General features: G+C 34.9%; 1 protein-coding gene across 1 annotated transcript; it reads right to left on the reverse strand.

Moving 5' to 3' along the window:
• Positions 1 to 509: 509 nt before the first annotated feature.
• On the reverse strand, positions 510 to 2,360 carry LOC130471752 (uncharacterized). Its single transcript, XM_056842044.1, has 3 exons — positions 2,255 to 2,360; positions 1,257 to 1,376; positions 510 to 889 (listed from the first exon to the last, which is right to left on the reverse strand). The coding sequence occupies exons 1-3, from the start codon at positions 2,358 to 2,360 to the stop codon at positions 510 to 512; spliced, it is 606 nt and encodes a 201-aa protein (XP_056698022.1).
• Between the last annotated feature and the right edge of the window lie 17,387 nt (positions 2,361 to 19,747).

Genomic DNA, 19,747 nt, shown 5'->3' on the forward strand with positions numbered 1-19,747 from the left:
TTAGAGCTAATTGGCACCCCTAGGTATTTAAAGGGGAGAGTGTCTACAGTATAGCCAGAGAGCTCAGTGAGACAAGTTTTAGTGGAAGAGTCTAACCCACTGCAGTATATAGAGGATTTGCTAGGGTTCACCTGTAGACCGGTAGTAGAGGAGAAGAGATTTAAGCCATCCAACATCAGCTTAAAAGAAGTCACATCCCCATGACAGAAAAGCAGCAGATCATCTGCAAAGCAAAGATGATTGAGTTGAAGAGTTTTGCATCTGGAATGGAATTTGAAATTGGGGTGTGCTACAACCAATTTCATTACTCTGGAAAAATATTCCATGCATAAGGTGAACAGGAGAGGGGAGAGAGGGTCTCCTTGTCTTAGTCCTCTCTTAGGTTGGATCAGTGGAGAAGGAACTCCATTGATGAGAAGAGAATACTGTGTAGTGGTAAGACAAGTCATTACCAGTTGGATAAAGTGTGAGGGAAAGCCAAAAGCATGCATTACTTCTTCTATAAATTTCTACTCAACAGTGTCATAGGCTTTCTTGAGATCCAGTTTCATCATACAACTTGGCCTTGAATTTCCTCTATTATATAACTTGATGATATCTTGACAAATCAACACATTGTGTAAGATAGATCTGCATGCAACAAATGCCCCTTGAGTGGGAGAAATAATAGCTTGCAGGATTTGCCTGAGTTTAGAACACATGATCTTGGATATACACTTGTAAATCACAGAGCAGCAAGCAATAGGTCTAAAGTCACTGACAGAGTTAGGCACTGTCAATTTAGGAACAAGAGAGAGAGAAGTTACATTCACTTCCTTGAGAATTTTCCCAGTTTTGAAAAAATCCCCAATGGCCAAGCAAATGTCATCTTTGATAATTGGCCAAGTAGCTTTGAGGATTTGTGTGTCAATTCATATTACAATATTTGGCTATTAGCACTGAAAATTTGCAAAAGCTTAGGTTACTTCTTTCTTGATGCAATGCTCTTAAGATAAAGGGAAGGAAAGTGGGCAAGAAATATCCCACGTACAAAACACACTGCTACTGAAAAAATAGAAAACCACTAATAGTGCTTAATTAAAGGGAAAAGTGAATACTAACAATCTTTGAATAAACTACTTAATTATCAAACATTTAATTTGTTTGTCAAGTAACGAACTGACCAAAGAGTAGTTGTCTACTCCGTATTAAATTGTCAGGATGAAAAGGTGTTCTTCGCTCACTATGCGGAGTCACACAAGATGATGTTCACCCACCCTGCTCTGCTACGAAAGCCTGAGAAATGAAAGATACATGCAGGCATGTCAGCTTAGGGCTAGACTGAATTGTAACTGTTGAGGATAACTTGTACATGTTGAGCTTTCTTGTCACATTTACTGAATATGTAAAATAGACAATCAATTAAACAGGCCCTCTTACTTTTAGCAAAATAATCAAGGCTAAACTTATATTTTCGCTACAAAGTTTACACAGGTTGGTGAATGCAGAATATATGAAGGAAATTGAGAGAACTCGAAGACATCTCCGTGTTCTCATCTTTACCAAGCAATGTGCTCCTATCATGCTTCGCTTAGCGTAATCTCTCAATCCTGATCAAATTCATCTTTGCCTCGTTAACTATTTTGTTAATGTTCAAAACTTCCACTTTCTCCTTTTATTCAATGATTAATTTCTGTTTTCCGATCCTTTGGCATGGTAGATGGCACGATGATTCAGGGAGTCCAAATGGTTCAATAAGGAACAAGCACGAGTTGAGACACAAAGCCAACAGTGGCCTCAACAATGCTAGGACTAAACTAAACTAGTCATACATGACTTGTGTGCTACCTTCGCCGAGTATAGTCGTCGTATACTCTAGAGATGCTTTTGCCCCACTCACAGTGGAGCTTTTGCCCCACTCATAGTGGAACAATTACATGAGATGAACTTGAGGGATTCTAAAACATATATACTTCATATATGATGTGAGATTTAGATTTCAAGTAGACCTTAAATCGCCATGTGATTAGATTTTTACGCAATTTTTGCCCCTCCTGTTTAATTTTTTGCTTTTATAGTTTGATTATCCCATACTTACATGATTTTATTGTCAACTACAGTTGATCTTTGAGAACAAGATGTATTGATAGTAGTCGTAATTTGTAAAATACTAGTTATTCTTTTACATCTCTTTATGTCAGCATTTCCATGCAATTATAAGCATTGTATTCCTTTTCACTTTGTTGCTTGATATTTTAAGTCTGTAAATTGGTACAGGTATATTTATCACCATTTGTTGGGACATGAAGTCGAGATGCAGGTGGTTTGAAATACTTTGCCTCATCGATTTGGCGCTCCAGGTCTTCCAGAGTTGAATGCATCTCAGGTATTATATTCTTGTGTTTAACATTGTTCTTGTAGGCTCATGTTTTTTTCTCTGTGGGTTTGTGGTTGTCTGTTCCCTCCATTGATTGCTCATTGAACCTCCTTCCTCATTCATCGACGTTCATCTGAACTACTTGAAAGGTTAATTCTGTTTATGTAAGCGGAATATAACATCTGAAACAGAATACAATGAAAATACGGAGTACTAACTTATGCGGTCTACTACTCTTAATAATAACCTTCTCTATTACATCCAGTGTGTAAATTATGTTGTTGGTTAATTGTTTCTAATTTACTTTGGATTTTGATTTCTAGCTACAATAATCGGGCAATTATGGAGGTTGCTCAAGTACTGCTTTATTTCGGAGTTGAACAAATCATCTATGTTTTTGAAATGACGCACTGCTAGATAAAGGTTTTACTTCTTAACTATACCACTTCAAGGCATTATTTCTTTTCAGAGCTTCTGATTCAAGAACATTCTAGCTCTTTTTCTCAAATACCTAATACAACGTACCTAAAAACTCATTTGAAACTTAATACCTGATTCATATGATTATTTTTAATTTTTCAAGACTCAATCCAATGAATTTATGCATGTTTGAGACTTGTTTGGTCGTTATAGGTCTTCTTTAGTCTAAAATGAGGCATTTTCGCTCCCAACTTTGAACTAACGAACCTAAGAACTTATTTCAAACTTACTACATGATTCATATGATTAGTTTTAACTTTCGAAGATTCAATCCAATCTATTTATGCACATTTGAGACTTGTTTGGCCATTATAGGTCATATTTAGAATAAAATGATATTTTCGCTCCCAACTTTAAACTAACGAACCTAAAAACTCATTTCAAACTTACTACATGATTCATATGATTATTTTGAAATTTTCAAGACTCAATCCAATCTATTTATGTACATTTGAGACTTGTTTGGCCATTATAGTTCATATTAATTTAGGCTAAAATTACATTTTCCCTCACAACTTTGAACTAACGAACTTAGGAACTCATTTCAAACTTATTACATGATTCATATGATTAGTTTTAAGTTTCCAAGACTCAATCCAATCTATTTATGCACATTTGAGACTTGTTTGATCGTTATAGGTCATATTTAGGCTAAAATAAGGCATTTTCGCTCCCATCTTTGAACTAAAGAACATAAGGACTCATTTTAAACATTTTACATGATTAATATGATTAGTTTTCAGTTTCCAACACTCATTTCAATCTGTCTATGCACTTTTATGGCTCATTAGGCCGTTATAGGTAATATTTAGGCTAAAATGACATTTTCGTTCCCAACTTTGAACTAACGAACCTAAAAACTCATGTTAAACTTTAATACATGATTCATATGATTTGTTTTAATTTTCCAAGACTTAATCCAATCTATTTATGCACATTCGAGACTTCTTTGGCCGTTATAGGTCATATTTAGGCTAAAATGACATTTTCGCTCCCAACTTTGAATTAACGAACTTAAAAACTAATTTCAAACTTATTACATGATTCATATGATTATTTTTAAATTTTCAAGACTCAATCCTATCTATTATGCACATTCGAGACTTCTTTGGCCGTTATAGGTCATATTTAGACTAAAATAACATTTTCGTTCCCAACTTTGAACTAAAGAAACTAATGACTTATTTCAAACTTATTACATTATTAATATACTTAGTTTTAAAGTTTTCAATACTCATTCCAATCTATTTATGCACATTTAAGGCTTATTGGGTGGTTATAGGTCATATTTAGACTAATATGACATTTAATCTAATGCTCCCATTAAAATTTGTTTTTGAAGGTCTATACTATGAGGAATGCGCGTTATGCTAGTGAGGAAATTGATGTGGTTCTTGAGCAATGGGCTAAGTTTTTTACCAGCAAGTATTTATTATTGGCCTAAGCGCGTTTGATCGAGTTGGCTTAGATGTTATAGAACAATCTTTTATATTAAAATGTATGCGTACGTTGAAATTGGAACGTACATATATTTAAATGTACTACATGGACTTTGTTTTGGGATATTTGATATACAAAACACCAGTTATTATTTTTATATTTGTTATACCGGTTGGGATATTCTATTATTGTTTTGACAGGTTTCTATATTTGGTGCAAGGCACTCTAGGTATCCCTAAAAAAAATTAGAATTTTCCCGCCAAAAGTGCTTTGTTGCAGCGTACATATATATGTGTACGCTGCAACAAGGGTCAAAAATTTGCCAAAATTCCAGACTTGTTGCAGCGTACAAATAGATGTACCCTGCAACAAGTGGAGTCTTTTGCAGCGTACATTCAAATGTACGCTGCAACAAGTCAATATTTTTGCCAAAATTTTGACACTTGCTGCAGCGTACATTTGAATGTACGCTGCAAAAAAGTACTTTTTGCAGCGAACATTGTACGCTGCAACAAGTTCAGACTTGTTGCAGGCCCCCCAGTTGCAGCATACGATGTACGCTGCAACAGGGGTCTAAAAGCCCGCTGCAATAGGGGTTTTTCTACTAGTGGTCAAAATTGGTGTCTATCCTAGGCAAAAGGGTTCTTTGCTCTTAATTATGACATCATTGGGTTCCTTGTAGTCTATACAATGTCTCATACTCTTATCCTTCTCTTTCATAAACACAATTGGTACTCCCCTTTGTGATGCACTTGGTCTAATATAAAATTTCTCCAACAAATCTTTCAATTTACCCTTCAACTCACTCACTTCTTCTGGAGTTATTCTATATGGAGCTTTCGAAATAGGTGCATTTTTCAGGTTCTAAGTTTATAGTAAAGTCAATAGGTCGATTGGGAGGCATTTCCGGGGTCTCTTCCGGAAACACATCCAGAAACTCATTCACAACTTCAATGTCCTCAAGTATATCCTCAACTTTATTATTAAGGTCTCTCACATTGCATAAGAATAGTGGGTTCCCTTTACTGACTAGTTTCACGAGTTTAATTTCCGTAATAATTCATATATTTCTAGGCTTACCCAAAACGACGATAGGTACTACTGTACTTAAGCTAGATCTCAAATCAACCTTCTTCTTTTCGCAGTCACTTTTGTCTTTGAATATGGCCAACCAATCCATCACTAAAATCACCTCCAATTCTCCTAATTTAATCTCAATCAGGTTAGACGGAAAATGGTTTTGGCTATGGTCAAGGCACATTATTATGAATCTTGGTACTTATTATACTACTAGTTGGTATAATTATGGGTACCTCAATAACTCTGGTTCCTAACATCCTTCCTCTTTTTACCAGTTTCACTTTTAATCTTGTTCTCCCTCACCTGTAGTCCATACAGATGAGCGACCTTTCTATTTATAGAGGGTATCTAGAGAATTAAAGGTATCTCCAGATAGTAACAACTATGAATCCATTTGACAATCCATTTTCAAACCTTTGAGCCCTAAGCTCTTCCGTTGCCACCACTTCAGGTGCAAACTTAGACAATGCTATAACTTGGAATAGTATTCAGTCAAAGACAACCCTTCCATCTTCAACTCAATGAATTTTTGGGTTTCTGCTTTTTCAGTTAAGGTGGGTAAAACTTGGTTCTTAAGGCATCCTTGAATGATTTCCATCCAAATCCAAGTGTAGCTCTCAAAGCATTCACACACCTTTGCCATCATAAATAAGCTTCTCTCATAAGGTAATACACAACACTATTAACCCTAAGGTTCTCTAAAGAGTTTACAACAACCATCAATTTATCAAACTTTCTAAGCCAGTTCTCCGGTACACTTGGGTCAAACTCCCCTTGGTACAGTGGAAGATTACTCTGGACTACCATCTTGAACATTTCCCTAGCAGGGTCATTAATTGAACTTTGCCTAGTCTCTGCTAGGTTCTGAAGTACTATGGCTAGTTGCTTAACAATATTAGATATTCCTTGATCATCCACGACTCACTTTAATGACTGGGTTTGACATGGACAACGCTAAAGTTACAGACCAACAAACCAATCAAATTACTTTGCAACAATGCATAAAATTTCGAACATGATGGGGAAAGTGGAGCCACCTACTAGCCACCCCCTTGACTTGTTCGAACCACATAGCTAAGTGGAAACTAACCACGACGCACTAAGTTAAAAATTAATTCGAGAAATAAAACACATAATCCCTTTGCGATACCCACGAAACTTTTAATCGATATTTGAACTCAAGAGATAACAAAAGGAATTCGATGCTTTTATTAATACTTCAATGAAAAGGCCTTACATCCATCAATAACATTGCTTTTATTTCTCCAAACCATAATTGAACTAATTACCATAATTAGTAGCTTTGCTACTTTATTAATCAACAAAATAAATAACTAAGGATTACATTTCCCTAAAGACTAATGTCATCACAACGATCATCTCTTTCTTTGTATTATTCTGGAGTAAATTCTTGATCATTAAGATCATCCATGTTGTCTTCCCGATTAGAATATTTATCTATAACTTCATCATCCTGTTGTGACACTCTATTAACCTCATTATTAGCTTTTGGTTCTACTTCAAAGCCACTAGACAACTCAATAGTAGGTTCATGAACCACTGGATTCGGATTTTCAACCTCAACAACTTCACCATCATCATTCAATTTCTCATTTTCTTCCATTTCATACTCATCATCATCGTCATCACTATCTCATACTCATCATCATCTATGTCACCTAGACCTAATCCAATAGCAAGCATACCATCTTCATAGCACCTTTCTGCTAATTCAATGATAGTAATCATAACCTCAGTATCATACCTTCATCTACCCTCTACAATACAATACTTCCTCCAACTAGGTGTATCATTCTCAAAATGCATATCACTGAACTTATGCTTAAGCTCTATATAAGGTGTACTATGGGGTAAACAATATACAATCATCTCAGACATAACATCAATTTTCCTCAAATGTGGCAATTCTTAAGCGTCCCAAAATAGTTGTATACAAGCTCAATATTCTTCACATACACATATGGAGTCTCACTATCAAGGTTCACTAACTGTCCTAGATTGGAAAACTTTGAAGGCAACATTCTTAAGTCCTAAAATTAAACACACACTTAAGAGTCTCACTAATCGTGTTCCCAACAAAATTCAACCCCCAAGGATACAATAAATAGTTCGTGGAGCCAGACAATTTCAATGCACAAGTATATGCTCAATATGAAATATGATGCAAATAATCACATAAAGCAAGATAAAACATGGTCAAAACATACACATGGCAATTAATAAATCACATTATCATATAAAATGCATACTTAAACTAATATGCCCTTCTTAATCTACCCATTCCTCACTTGAAAGTAATATTAATTTTCGAAATTAATTAAGAAATAACTCCTAACTTAGTTGAAATTATTAAAATTAAAATCGAAAATTAATAAGAATTATTAATTAATTAAATAAATTAATTTCGGATAATTTTAAAAAAAGAATCCGAAAATTAAATAAAATAAATAAATTCGAAAAAGATTCGAATAAATAAATAAATAAATAAAATAAATTAGGATATTTAAATAAGAGAAAATCCGAAGATAATAAAAATAATTCGAATTTAATTCGAAAATTTCGAATAAAAAAAGAATTCGGAAAAATTAATTAAATTAAATAATAATCCAAACTTTTCAACTCATTTCAACGACACAAAATAATTGGTATTTGACCTTTAAAATATTCAGTACTCAAAATAATACGTTTTGACTTTAGGAAAATAATTTTAAAAATCCTAAAGTTCCGCAAATACCACTTTGTAGTATGAATTACTACAAAGAAGCATTAGTCTCCGATTACCACTTTGTAGTATTGCTTACTACAAAGAAGGAATGAAACTAAGCTCTAGTATACCACTTTGTAACACCCTAATAATTCCTTGCTTTTATAAAACCATTTTCCAACTTAAAATAAAGGAATTACTAAAGTATTACCGCCATCGTGATAATGGTTAAGGCTAGTACCAGAATTACACAGCGGAATTTAATGTCAACTAACTTTTCAAAACATAATTAATAAAATATCGAGGCCTCCTACAAATTGGAACCATGACGGCCCAAAAACCAAAGTATAAAATTTTAACGAATTCAAACATAATTAAAGTATTAAATAAAACAGTTTCAAAGAACGAAAGCATGCAACTCTCTCAATCATCCCAAGCCACATGATTTCGATCGTACTTTGATCTACCAACCTGCTATATTATTCTACTCCCAACAATGCAAGTGCAAATGATTGATCATCATAGGGTCATTAAGGCAAAGGCCATGACCAAAATACACAAAGCACGTAGTCAGCAAAAAGCTGAGTACTTACAAGGCTAGAGTGAGATAAAACTATAAACATGCATCACTCACTAAGTACTAATCAACATAAAAAATACATTAAATAAATAACAAGAAAATCATAAATACAAGACTCGACTCTTGACTCACAATTTAATTAGAATAAGCTTTGAACGGGCCAAAAGAATATTCCTTGAAGGAAGGGTGATGGGAGGCAACCATACACCAAATAATAAATAATAATATCGGGCCATACCGAGTGTCGGGCCATACCGACGGAATTCCTGCGCATAATATGAATGAAACAACGTCTTGTATCATTAGTAGGAGATCAAGCTTTCCGGCAAGTCTCCCCCCATTGTTCATACTCAAGGTATATACATTCCAAGAGTTTTGAAGCTTGTTCTGGTTGCACTTTACGTTTATTAATATTTTATTAAAGGCGAACTCAAGACTCAAAAAACATACACACATACAATTAATAAACAACAACCAATTAAAACAATCTTATTTTAATGCTTTAGGACTTGTGATCAATCAAGGCAAGACATTGTGAAATTACTACCAGGTTCCTTCTTACCAAAGTGAGATTCCACATCATGCCCATTAACATGAGGGTTGTGCCCTTGCACGACAAATCTTAATTCATTTCATATAATATTCCCAACTGAACCCTACATGTGCGGTGGCTTACATGAGCGAACCCTTCACATGTGGTAAAATAAATAGTGCAACGAGGCACGAATAATTGGCTCAAAAGTATGCTAGACATCCCGTACAATAGCATAACAATAAATAATTCATCCCTTGCATGTGAAACAAACCATATATGCATAAATATTGAACAACATGATTGCCAATGAAATCCATGCTCATAATAATCCCAACATGCTTGTTCAACCAATAATTCAACGGTTCCAATATAATAATCCACATGATCGTTCACCAAAACAAACATGAATCCACCAAGTTCACGTAATATATATAACTCACATCAATAACAATCATCTAATGTCCCTTGGCAAATAATGTGGTCGCCCTAGACTTGTACGTACCTGGAATACCTAAGTACGGGGGCCACTATGCGAATCACAACTTACTAGCAATCAACTCTTATAAACACAATGGAGAAACTTAATTATTATCCATGTTTGCTAAATTTACAGCAACTTTGTTTAGTTTTAACACACTTGAATTAATTAGAACTTAATCGTTCATTAATAAAATAATAGGCTCAATCAATCGTTTAAAATCCTAGTATGAAATTAATTTATTTTCATGTATAAAACCATTAAAAGTCGACGTTTTAAGTCTTTACAATATTCTGAAAAATATAATTGATTATCATAGTTAAATTCATCATCTAATTATGCTAATCAATTGCCCATAAGGCTTAGATTAAAACTCCAATTATAGTTTGTAATTAAAACCATTAAAACTAAGAAAAATTGAACCTTTAATATATACTTCAAATCTGAAAATTATAATATTTCAATTCAAAACATACTTCAATAATTCAAACATACAAATCCTCAAAATTCGGTGTTCATAACCGATCCCAGCATTTTAATTAATCAAAACCATGAAGGAAATAATGCCCTTGGTCCAAGTATGCATTCTATGTTAATGAAGGAAATAATGCCCTTGGTCCAAGTATGCATTCTATGTTAAGTCTAATAAATGCGGTTCAGTATTAATTAACAAGTTAATAATTCAGTGAGATCAAGTGACCTGAATGCCTAGCTAGAGGCCGCTTCAGTTCAAGTGGAATTAATGATATTAAGCCACAGCTTACTCTTGACTGAACCCGTAGGGTCACACAAATAGTACGTAAACGGATCAAGTATTTAATGGCATTAAATACTCCATCTATGGATATTCGGAATCGACGGATCTTGGTTTCAATGGGAGCTGAGATCGTCACAGGCAAGAAATGAATACTCCGGAAACGATGATATTGCCGGAAACGGAAATATGGATCGTATCGGAAATATAAATATTATCCAAGTCGTAGATGTTGCCGGAAACGGAAACATGGTACGTATCGGAAAATATTATCGGAAATGGAAATATTGCCGGAATCGGAAATATTGCCGGAAACGGAAATATTGTCAGAAACGGAAATATTATCGGAATCGGAATATAATTCCGGAAACGGAAATATTAAATATTTGTTCGAAACGGAAATTAATTCCGGAATCGGAAATATTAAATGTTGTTCGTATCGGAAATGAATTCCGGAATCGGGAATTTAATCGGAAGCGTATCGTACGAATTAGCATCGGAAGAGGCCCACTAGACGAAGGCCCAGCACGAAGTCAGGCCATCGCCCAGCGAGCCGCACGCAACGCACGCCTCGACCAGGCCCAGCGCAAGGCCAGGCCCAGCCAAGGGCGCGCGCGCGCACGCAGCACCGCACATGGGCTGTGCGCCTGTCGTGGGCCGCAAGGCCTGCGCGGGTGCACGGCTTGTGCGATGCGTATGCCGGAAATCCTAATTCTATTGGGATTCATGCGAAGATTAAAATCCTAATCTTATTAGAATTGCTTTGTTATTTAGAGTCCTAATAAAGTTCTAATTAACAAATCCACATCCTAGTAGGATTACAATTCCTTTTCCATACCTCTATAAATAAGGGCCTAGGGGTCATTATTTATATATAAGTTTTCAAGTATTCAAAACTAGGATTTTTAAGCAGAAAAATCAGCCATAACTCTTGCCCATTTAGCCGAAAATAATAGTACCTTAAGGGCGATTCTAGTTGGTCAATCTTAAGGCGGATCCGGACGTGCTGTGGACTATCTGCGGAGGGACGACACTTGGAGTCCTAAAGACTTGTTCTTGTTCGGTTCGGGCGCAGCTAGGGAAGGCACGCAACAAAGAGTATGCTTCTAAATTATGCTATATGATTATGTGTAAATAATATGTATTCCTGGCATAATGGTTTTTTCCGCATGATTTATGAATTGTCATATGTATCATAACCCAACAGTGGTATCACGAGCCTCTTATTATTTTCATAATCTAAATTGCATGAACATGGTTCAATATTACAAATTTGCAAGAATTAAAAGGGGTGATTAATTTTCGTAATTGTTAATTAATTGCAAATTGCGTTTATTTAATTATACGTACGCAGTTTTTCGGCAGTTTCTTCGTTACTCATCCAAATCGAGTGATTTTTGTGTCAATTCCGCATGTAAAAGGCATTCTAAAATTTTGACAAAAAAAATATATTTTTCTGCCGAACCCAGAATTCTCAAATTCGAAGCCTAACTATGACTTTTCGAAGGTTTTAGTTTTTCGAATGCAAAATTTCGTAAATTTAAGATGTTAAATTAAATATTTGCGATTCTTGTTGATAAATCTTGAATTTTTGATTGACCTACTGTATATGTTTAACAAGTTTGAATGCCTAGCCTTGTTAATTATGCAATCTAATTTGTAATTATGATTAATTTGTTGAAAATTAGAATAATTTAGAATTAATTTGATTTTCATAATTAATTATAATTTAATTAGAAACCTATGATTATAAACCACCATAAAAATTGTAAATTTATGATAAATTTTAAATTTTTTATGACCTAGGCTTGAATCCATGATTATCGGAAATCAATTGAATAATAAATTTTCGATTTTTCGCCCTAAAATTGTGAAATCAATATTAATTTATTAATTTGTCATTAATTTTAAATATAAATTTTAAATTTTTATGCGATTCGTTCATATAACTTGCACGCACAAAGCAATGGACGCTTCGTGTTACCCTTAAGGGGTGTTGTATAGTGCGGGCATGCGACGACGAGCAAGGGAGCTCGTCGCCCGTGCGGCACGAATGCAATGAGCAGGGGCATGGTGCACGAGCACAAGGCAGCATCCCTGCCTTGTGTCGTGGGCCACGAGCTAAGGAAGACTGGGCATGGGCGAAGGCAAGGCATGGCAGTCGCGTGTGGGCAGCAAGCGAGCTGCGCCACAACGCGCACTGCCTCGCACAAGCGCGCGCAGCCTCGCGCGCAGCGAGCGCAAGCTCGCGTGCCACGAGCGCTGCGCCCAGCGCTGATCGCGCGCAGCGCGCAATTGCTCGCGCACAGCGAGCGATGGCTCGCGTGCATCAAGCGCTGGAGCGCGCGCAGCAAGCGCTGGCGAGCGCGCACAGCGAGCGATGGCTCGCGTGCGTCGAGCGCTGGCGCGCGCGCAGCGAGCACCACTTGTACGATGGCTTGCGATGGGAAAATGCAGCAGCTATGCGACGAGCGCATGGGCTGCGCGCACATGGCCAGCGATGGCTGTGTGCGTGTGGCCCATGGGCGTGCGATGCGTAGGGTGTTTGCGTTGCGATTAGATCGTTTTGAATGTTTAATTTGAAATTTTCAGTTTACGTAATTTTAATTAATTCTAAAATTAATAATTTAAATTATTTTCTTGGATTTTAATTTTGAATATTGTAATTATAATAAATTTTATTTATTCTAATTATTTTACTAAAATTAAAATCATGAGTTAATTTAAATAAGACTGAAATTAAATTAAACTTTTTGGATTCAATTATAAATTTATATGAGCTTTAAATTTTAATTAAATTTGTATGTTTCCAGTTAGACTAGAAATACATTTTTAGGTTTAAAATTAGTAAAGCATATGAATTTATTGGTTTAAGTGGGAGCCCTTTTAGTCATAAACTCTTGATTAGGTCTACAAATCCTTAAGGTTAAAACAACTTGATTAGAATTAATAAGGACTGAATAATTGGTAGATTATTGGTGCCCTTGATTAATTGCTGCAAATGTTTATGTGATGCATAATGTGTTTTACTAACCAGCTATGTGGGCCATTCATGATAATGAATGGGTGAATGGTATATATTGTATATGTACTGTTTTGCAGGTTATGAAGTGACTAGTATGGCCCAAATAGGATAGAAAATATGGTCTGCGCACCATTAATTTGAATGTAATTGGTCTAAAGTACCAAAGTTATTTTTCAATTCAAATAGTTGTAATTAGTTTTAATTATAGCTTATCCTATTTGAAGAAAATGGTGCCTCCCACGGAGATTTTCAAGACGGACTTTGAAGTCAAAGCTTCAAGATGAAGTCGGGCCATACTAGATCACATTTATCTTATGCATGCTTTAAGTTATTTATTGCTTTAAATATGTCTTAATTATGCATAAGATTGTGGCTTGGTTATGTTGCATGATTAAGGATTTTAGTTCACTTAAAATCTAACCAACATAGTAAGAGCCTTAAGTTCCAAACTTAAAAAAAATTGAGTTAAAAGGTGCCATGCCAAAATATACACTTGCTTGGATATCCTTTACATCAATCTAGTAATAGTTTTCGCTCAGCGAGGTGTTACTTATTGGTCCTAAAGGGGCAAGGTACACAAATAATTGTGAGTACATGTTAGTTTTGGTGAAACTCAACGATATAAGTAAGGAGTCCTTTTATGTCGTGGCAAAATCGATAGGTTTACCTAATAAGTTCTTAGACGTACCTATCAACCAAGAATAGTTTCAAGACTATTAGCAAAAGGCTTTTGCTTACCTAAGATGTTTTAGGATTAAGTCGACAAACTGTGCTTAGTTCTTCAATGATTTTAGGATCTTGGAATCATTTTATTCACACCTGCCGGAGCAATAAAATCGAATAAAATGCTAATAACTTGTTTGAATTGCATGGTTGCTTTAATTTCAAGTTATTATTCATGATAAATGTTTAGACTTTGCATGCTTCAATGTATGTTTTAATTATTGTTTATAATTAAATATCTTGCACTGCAATAAATCCTTTTAGAAAGGTAACAGTAAATTTCCTCAATTGGTAGTGAATCCAAGAACGATTCACGGAAATGAGAGAAAGTGAGCAATTTAAAATGTACGTTTCTTATAGCGACTTTTATGGTTGTTTTCGAACATCAAAATCGAATGGCAAACCAATTGGTGCTTGTGAATTCAAAATACAATGTAGTTTTGAGATCATAAAGCATTGAGTTTAATACGCTCAGCTTTACCAATGGTTAACAACCTAATATCTTTGTCCATTTAATTCTCGAATGAGTCTAGTCCCTAGACATTCGAATAGATCGATGCTTAGAGAACTTTAGAAGCTTCTGGTAAGATCATCTAGTTGAAACAGAATATTCAACATAAATTAAATGGAAAGAACCTTGTTGGAGTGACATTGGACATGTCTAACAAAATATAAAAGTCAACACTAGAGAATTCAATTCTTAAGGCTATAAGAAAGGGTACAAGAAATAGGAAAACAAAGGAACAGATGAAAGGAATTTACAATTCCGTTTCTACCTGTAAGTTTATGTTTAAAGAGAAGTGACCTAGCAATCAAACTTCCTTGGTATCATATACCGCTTGAGGTTCTTACTTCGATAATAACTCAAACAATGGAAGCTAGGATACACTAATGACCTACAAGTGGGAAATGAAGCATGGCAATGCTACATTAGTTGTAGGGTCATCTAGTTAGTTTTAAGTCCTTTCAAAGGCTAGAACTTAATGGCTATTTTGTTCCATAATCAACATACCTAAATTTCTGTTTTCAAACACAGAAAGACTCACATTCAAGAAAAACAAAAACAATGTTTGTTTGTTTATTTGAATGAAATGGTCAATTACAGGATGAGTCAATATGCTTGATTAAAACAAACAACTCTTTATAGAACTTTACTAGGTTCAAATCAACCCCTTGATTTGAGTTCCACTAAATCTTTGGCATTGTTGCTTAGACCATATCAACAAGTTAACATTCAAAAGCTCTATTTTGATGGACTTTTGAAAGTTCATTGATTTCTAGATCAATTTAAGACGACTAGTCTTACTTGTTGAAAGTAACAAAGAATATGAACTATTGTTAGAACGCCTAGACAATAGAGTTCAAAGCTAAAGAAAGGTTTTATGACTTTATTATTTCACACAGATTTGAGTGAATATAGGTTTATTTACTCAATGTGATATAAGTTTGAATCTGTTTGGCTAGTTCAAAGATTCAGAAGTATAAATCCCACTTGGTAAGAAATCATAAAGATCTAGGTTAGATCATGTTGATGATTACTTAAATCAAGAATGATCATCAATGATTGTGTAGTAAAATTCACAATATAGCTCCATAAGATATGGCATATCTAAGTTGGAATGATCGAAGTCGATTAGTACTTGATTCGATCAATGATGGATCATAAAGACTTTTCCTATAATTTCTAAAACAAAATGCTCAACTACCACCAAACTAAACCAAATTCGTCAAAGCTATTTCAGAATAACTTTTCATAAAATATATCTAGAGAGTTGCAAAACTCAGTGGGAGCTTAGTGTTTGTTATTCAACAAACTAGGGCCCAAGTATAGATATATGTTTCATTGTGATTTATTCAAATGAGACACAAGGGTATTGTTTCTACCACGAATTTTTGAGAACATAATGTTTGTTTGCTCGAAATGATGTCCTTTTGGAGATTCGTTTCCAAAATGACAAGTGGGAGAAAATAGACCTCGAAAGTTTTCGAGGCGAACAACAAACATAAACGGACATTTCGGAGGCTTTTCGAAGTGCTTCAGAAAATCCGAACTTATTCTTTGAAGACTTTAGAAATGGCTTTAAAGAATAGACATCTCTTAGAAAACTTTACAAGTGCTTCAAGGAGAACAGAATATTCAAAGGACTTTCAAGTGGCTATTGATATTCTATTGTTTGATGTTCTATACCCAAGTAGGCATAGAATTCAGATCACTGAAACTATGAGATTCTTCTATTAGATAGTGAAGAAACATAGAGATCAGGTCAATGAAACTATGAGATTCTTCTATTAGATAGTGAAGAAACCTACAACTTGCAGTCAAACTATTATCATGTAGATTAATGAGTTTGTGACCTGTAAGAAAGCTATGACGAAAACCAGATTCCCTAAAATGGTTAGAGGCCATATATAGACTCAAATGTTTTAAATGGTTAGAGGCCATAAAACATACTCAATGTTTTGATGACAAAATTGAAATTTTGTTGATTTGCAAGAATAGTTTCACACCTATTGGTTGCAAGTTTGTTTTAAGGATAAAAACCATCAAACATGGAATTGTGTTCACACACAAAGCTAGATTAGTTGCTAAAGGTTACAAGAAAATTCATGGCATGGATTGTGTTGAAACCTCATGCATAATCGTAATGCTCAAGTCTATAATTCAAGCAATGATTGCATATTGGTACATATAGCAATTGGATGACAAAACGTATTCCTCAATCAAATGTTAGAATAAACTATGTACATGGTATGTCATAGGATTTGTGGATCCAAATAAATGCTTGAAAAAGAAAGCTAGCTTATAGAATCTAAGTACAGATTTAAGCAAGCAATTGGGAATTGGAATTATATTTTAATGAAGCTAATAAGTATTTTAGTTTCATAAAATATACATGATTCTTATAGATATATAAGAAGTTTAGTGGGAGTACATAAAAACTTAATTGGTCCTATGTGTATCACACACATATCTCTCTATTGTAAAATACCATTCAAATGCTAATGACTTAGATTTGAGATTATTCATCAATGATGGACCATGGAGAAACTTAGTACATACTGGGTATTAAGATCTATTTACAAAGATCTTATGATATTGTTTTGGATTAAGTAATGGCATTTACTAAATCAAACACGAAAGTCTCCATTGGAGATATTCGACCCATGTGAATAAATCTAAGTAAAGGATGTTTGAACTATGTATAAGCATTTACTAAGTTAAACATCAAAGAGTCTAAATGAGATTCTTAACCTATATTATATGTCAAAGAATTTAGCTGAATTTAGTATCTACTGAAACTAGATAAGCTAAAGTTACATGAATAGAATTCAATTGGGAATTATTGTGCAAAAGAATTTATCATGTATGATATAATATGAGGATCGCCAAAAACGTATCGTATGACTTTAGGCATGACGAACATATACCAATCTCTATTGATCTAAGTGAAGATCAACTAGATTGAGATCAAGAATACTTATGGTACTTGAAAAGGTACATAGGAATAGTTCTTGATTCAAGGAAATAAAGATATGCTAAATATTGATGCTACACGCATAAACACTGGCAAAGGATCAAGCAAGACCCTTTGGAGTTAACCATTGATAAGGACGAGTTATAGAGCATCGTGTTTTGAAATGGCAACATGGATTGGAGACCATGAGTTGTTGCGTGGGATATTAAAATATTAATTTCTATGTTCTAAGATACAGCTGGAAAGTATTCCACATATCTGTGAACTGCTTGGATAAGTAATTCCAAACAAAGCATCACTAGCAACCTATAAAGTTGAAGTAAAAGTACTTATTGCCTAAGAAGCAATAAAACAGGGTTGATTATGTGAAAGAGTTCTTCACTGAACTTGGGTAGATTACATGTCTGTTGGCTTGATGGTTCTTCATTGAAAAATTGCGTAGAACCACTCTTGAAGCAAGAAAAGACTAGATCACAAAATAAACATACTCAAAAGATCTTATGATCTATCTCGAAGAACATTCGATGAAAAGGATATTAAGATTGGCAAAGCATGATAACTAAACCTATGCAACAAGTGAGAAACAACACTCACATTGTAGCACTGGAAATCAAGCATAGCTTTGAATTCCATGAACTGTTTTAGAAGATGGGTTTGAGGCCCATGGTGGTAAAACATTGGGGTTTAACATTTATCACATATGAAATGAATTTTCATATTCCATTTAATCTTGGTTTAGTATTAAATGATGAGTCCCTTCAATTTGACGATATATTCAAGATAGACTGTCAGGACCAGTCCTGTGACTAAGAAATGTCTATCAAGTGAACTTGAATGTCAAAGGTTGAAAATGGTCCCTAGTCGGAGTTTTCTATAAAATTGGACGCATAGAAAACGTTAGACGACTAGAATGCAAGATGACTAGTAGTTCTGTTTCTTGAACTATGTGGACATGGCAATGTCATAATCATTTGCATAAATACTTACTTTGGGAAGACTAGTATCGGACAAGACCTATGAAACTTTACTGTAAGAGATGAAAATCTGTCATAAGTAAATTTCATTAAAATTATTAGACACTAAATCCTCAATACCTGAGTGATTTGAGATTACTTGTTTGAGAACTGGTTGCTTTGACGTTGACCAACCGTCGCACCGTAAAAGGAGGGTATAAAGGCAACGCTCAGGTAATCACCTATCAAACGAAGTCTAATCTCAAGATCGCAAGATTGGGATTGTCCTCCCATAAATCGGGATGAGATGCTTAAAAGTTGTACAAGGCCACTCGGAGAGCTAGAAACTGTGAAATGCATGGCCGTGCTCGGATGAATCATAGGCTATGATTATCTGTTTATTTGATCAGTTGAACTCTGAAACCGAGGAACACCTCTGGACATAATAAGGATGACAACTCTTACCTTATGTTCAAGAGCAAGCATCGAGCGACAAAGGAATTAGGAAATGCACACTTGTCCCTAAGGACAAGTGGGAGACTGAAGGAAATAATGCCCTTGGTCCAAGTATGCATTCTATGTTAAGTCTAATAAGTGCGGTTCAGTATTAATTAACAAGTTAATAATTCAGTGAGATCAAGTGAGCTGAATGCCTAGCTAGAGGCCGCTTCAGTTCAAGTGGAATTAATGATATTAATCCACAGCTTACTCTTGACTGAACCCGTAGGGTCACACAAATAGTACGTAAACGGATCAAGTATTTAATGGCATTAAATACTCCATCTATGGATATTCGGAATCGACGGATCTTGTTTTCAGTGGGAGCTGAGATCGTCACAGGCAAGAAATGAATACTCAGGAAACGATGATATTGCCGGAAACGGAAATATGGATCGTATCGGAAATATAAATATTATCCAAGTCGTAGATGTTGACGGAAACGGAAACATGGTACGTATCGGAAAATATTATCGGAAATGGAAATATTGCCGGAATCGGAAATATTGCCGGAAACGGAAATATTGTCAGAATCGGAAATATTATCGGAATCGGAAAATAATTCCGGAAACGGAAATATTAAATATTTGTTCGAAACGGAAATTAATTCCGGAATCGGAAATATTAAATATTGTTCGTATCGG

Source organism: Spinacia oleracea, chromosome 4, assembly GCF_020520425.1.
Source record: "Spinacia oleracea cultivar Varoflay chromosome 4, BTI_SOV_V1, whole genome shotgun sequence".
NCBI lineage: Eukaryota > Viridiplantae > Streptophyta > Magnoliopsida > Caryophyllales > Amaranthaceae > Spinacia > Spinacia oleracea.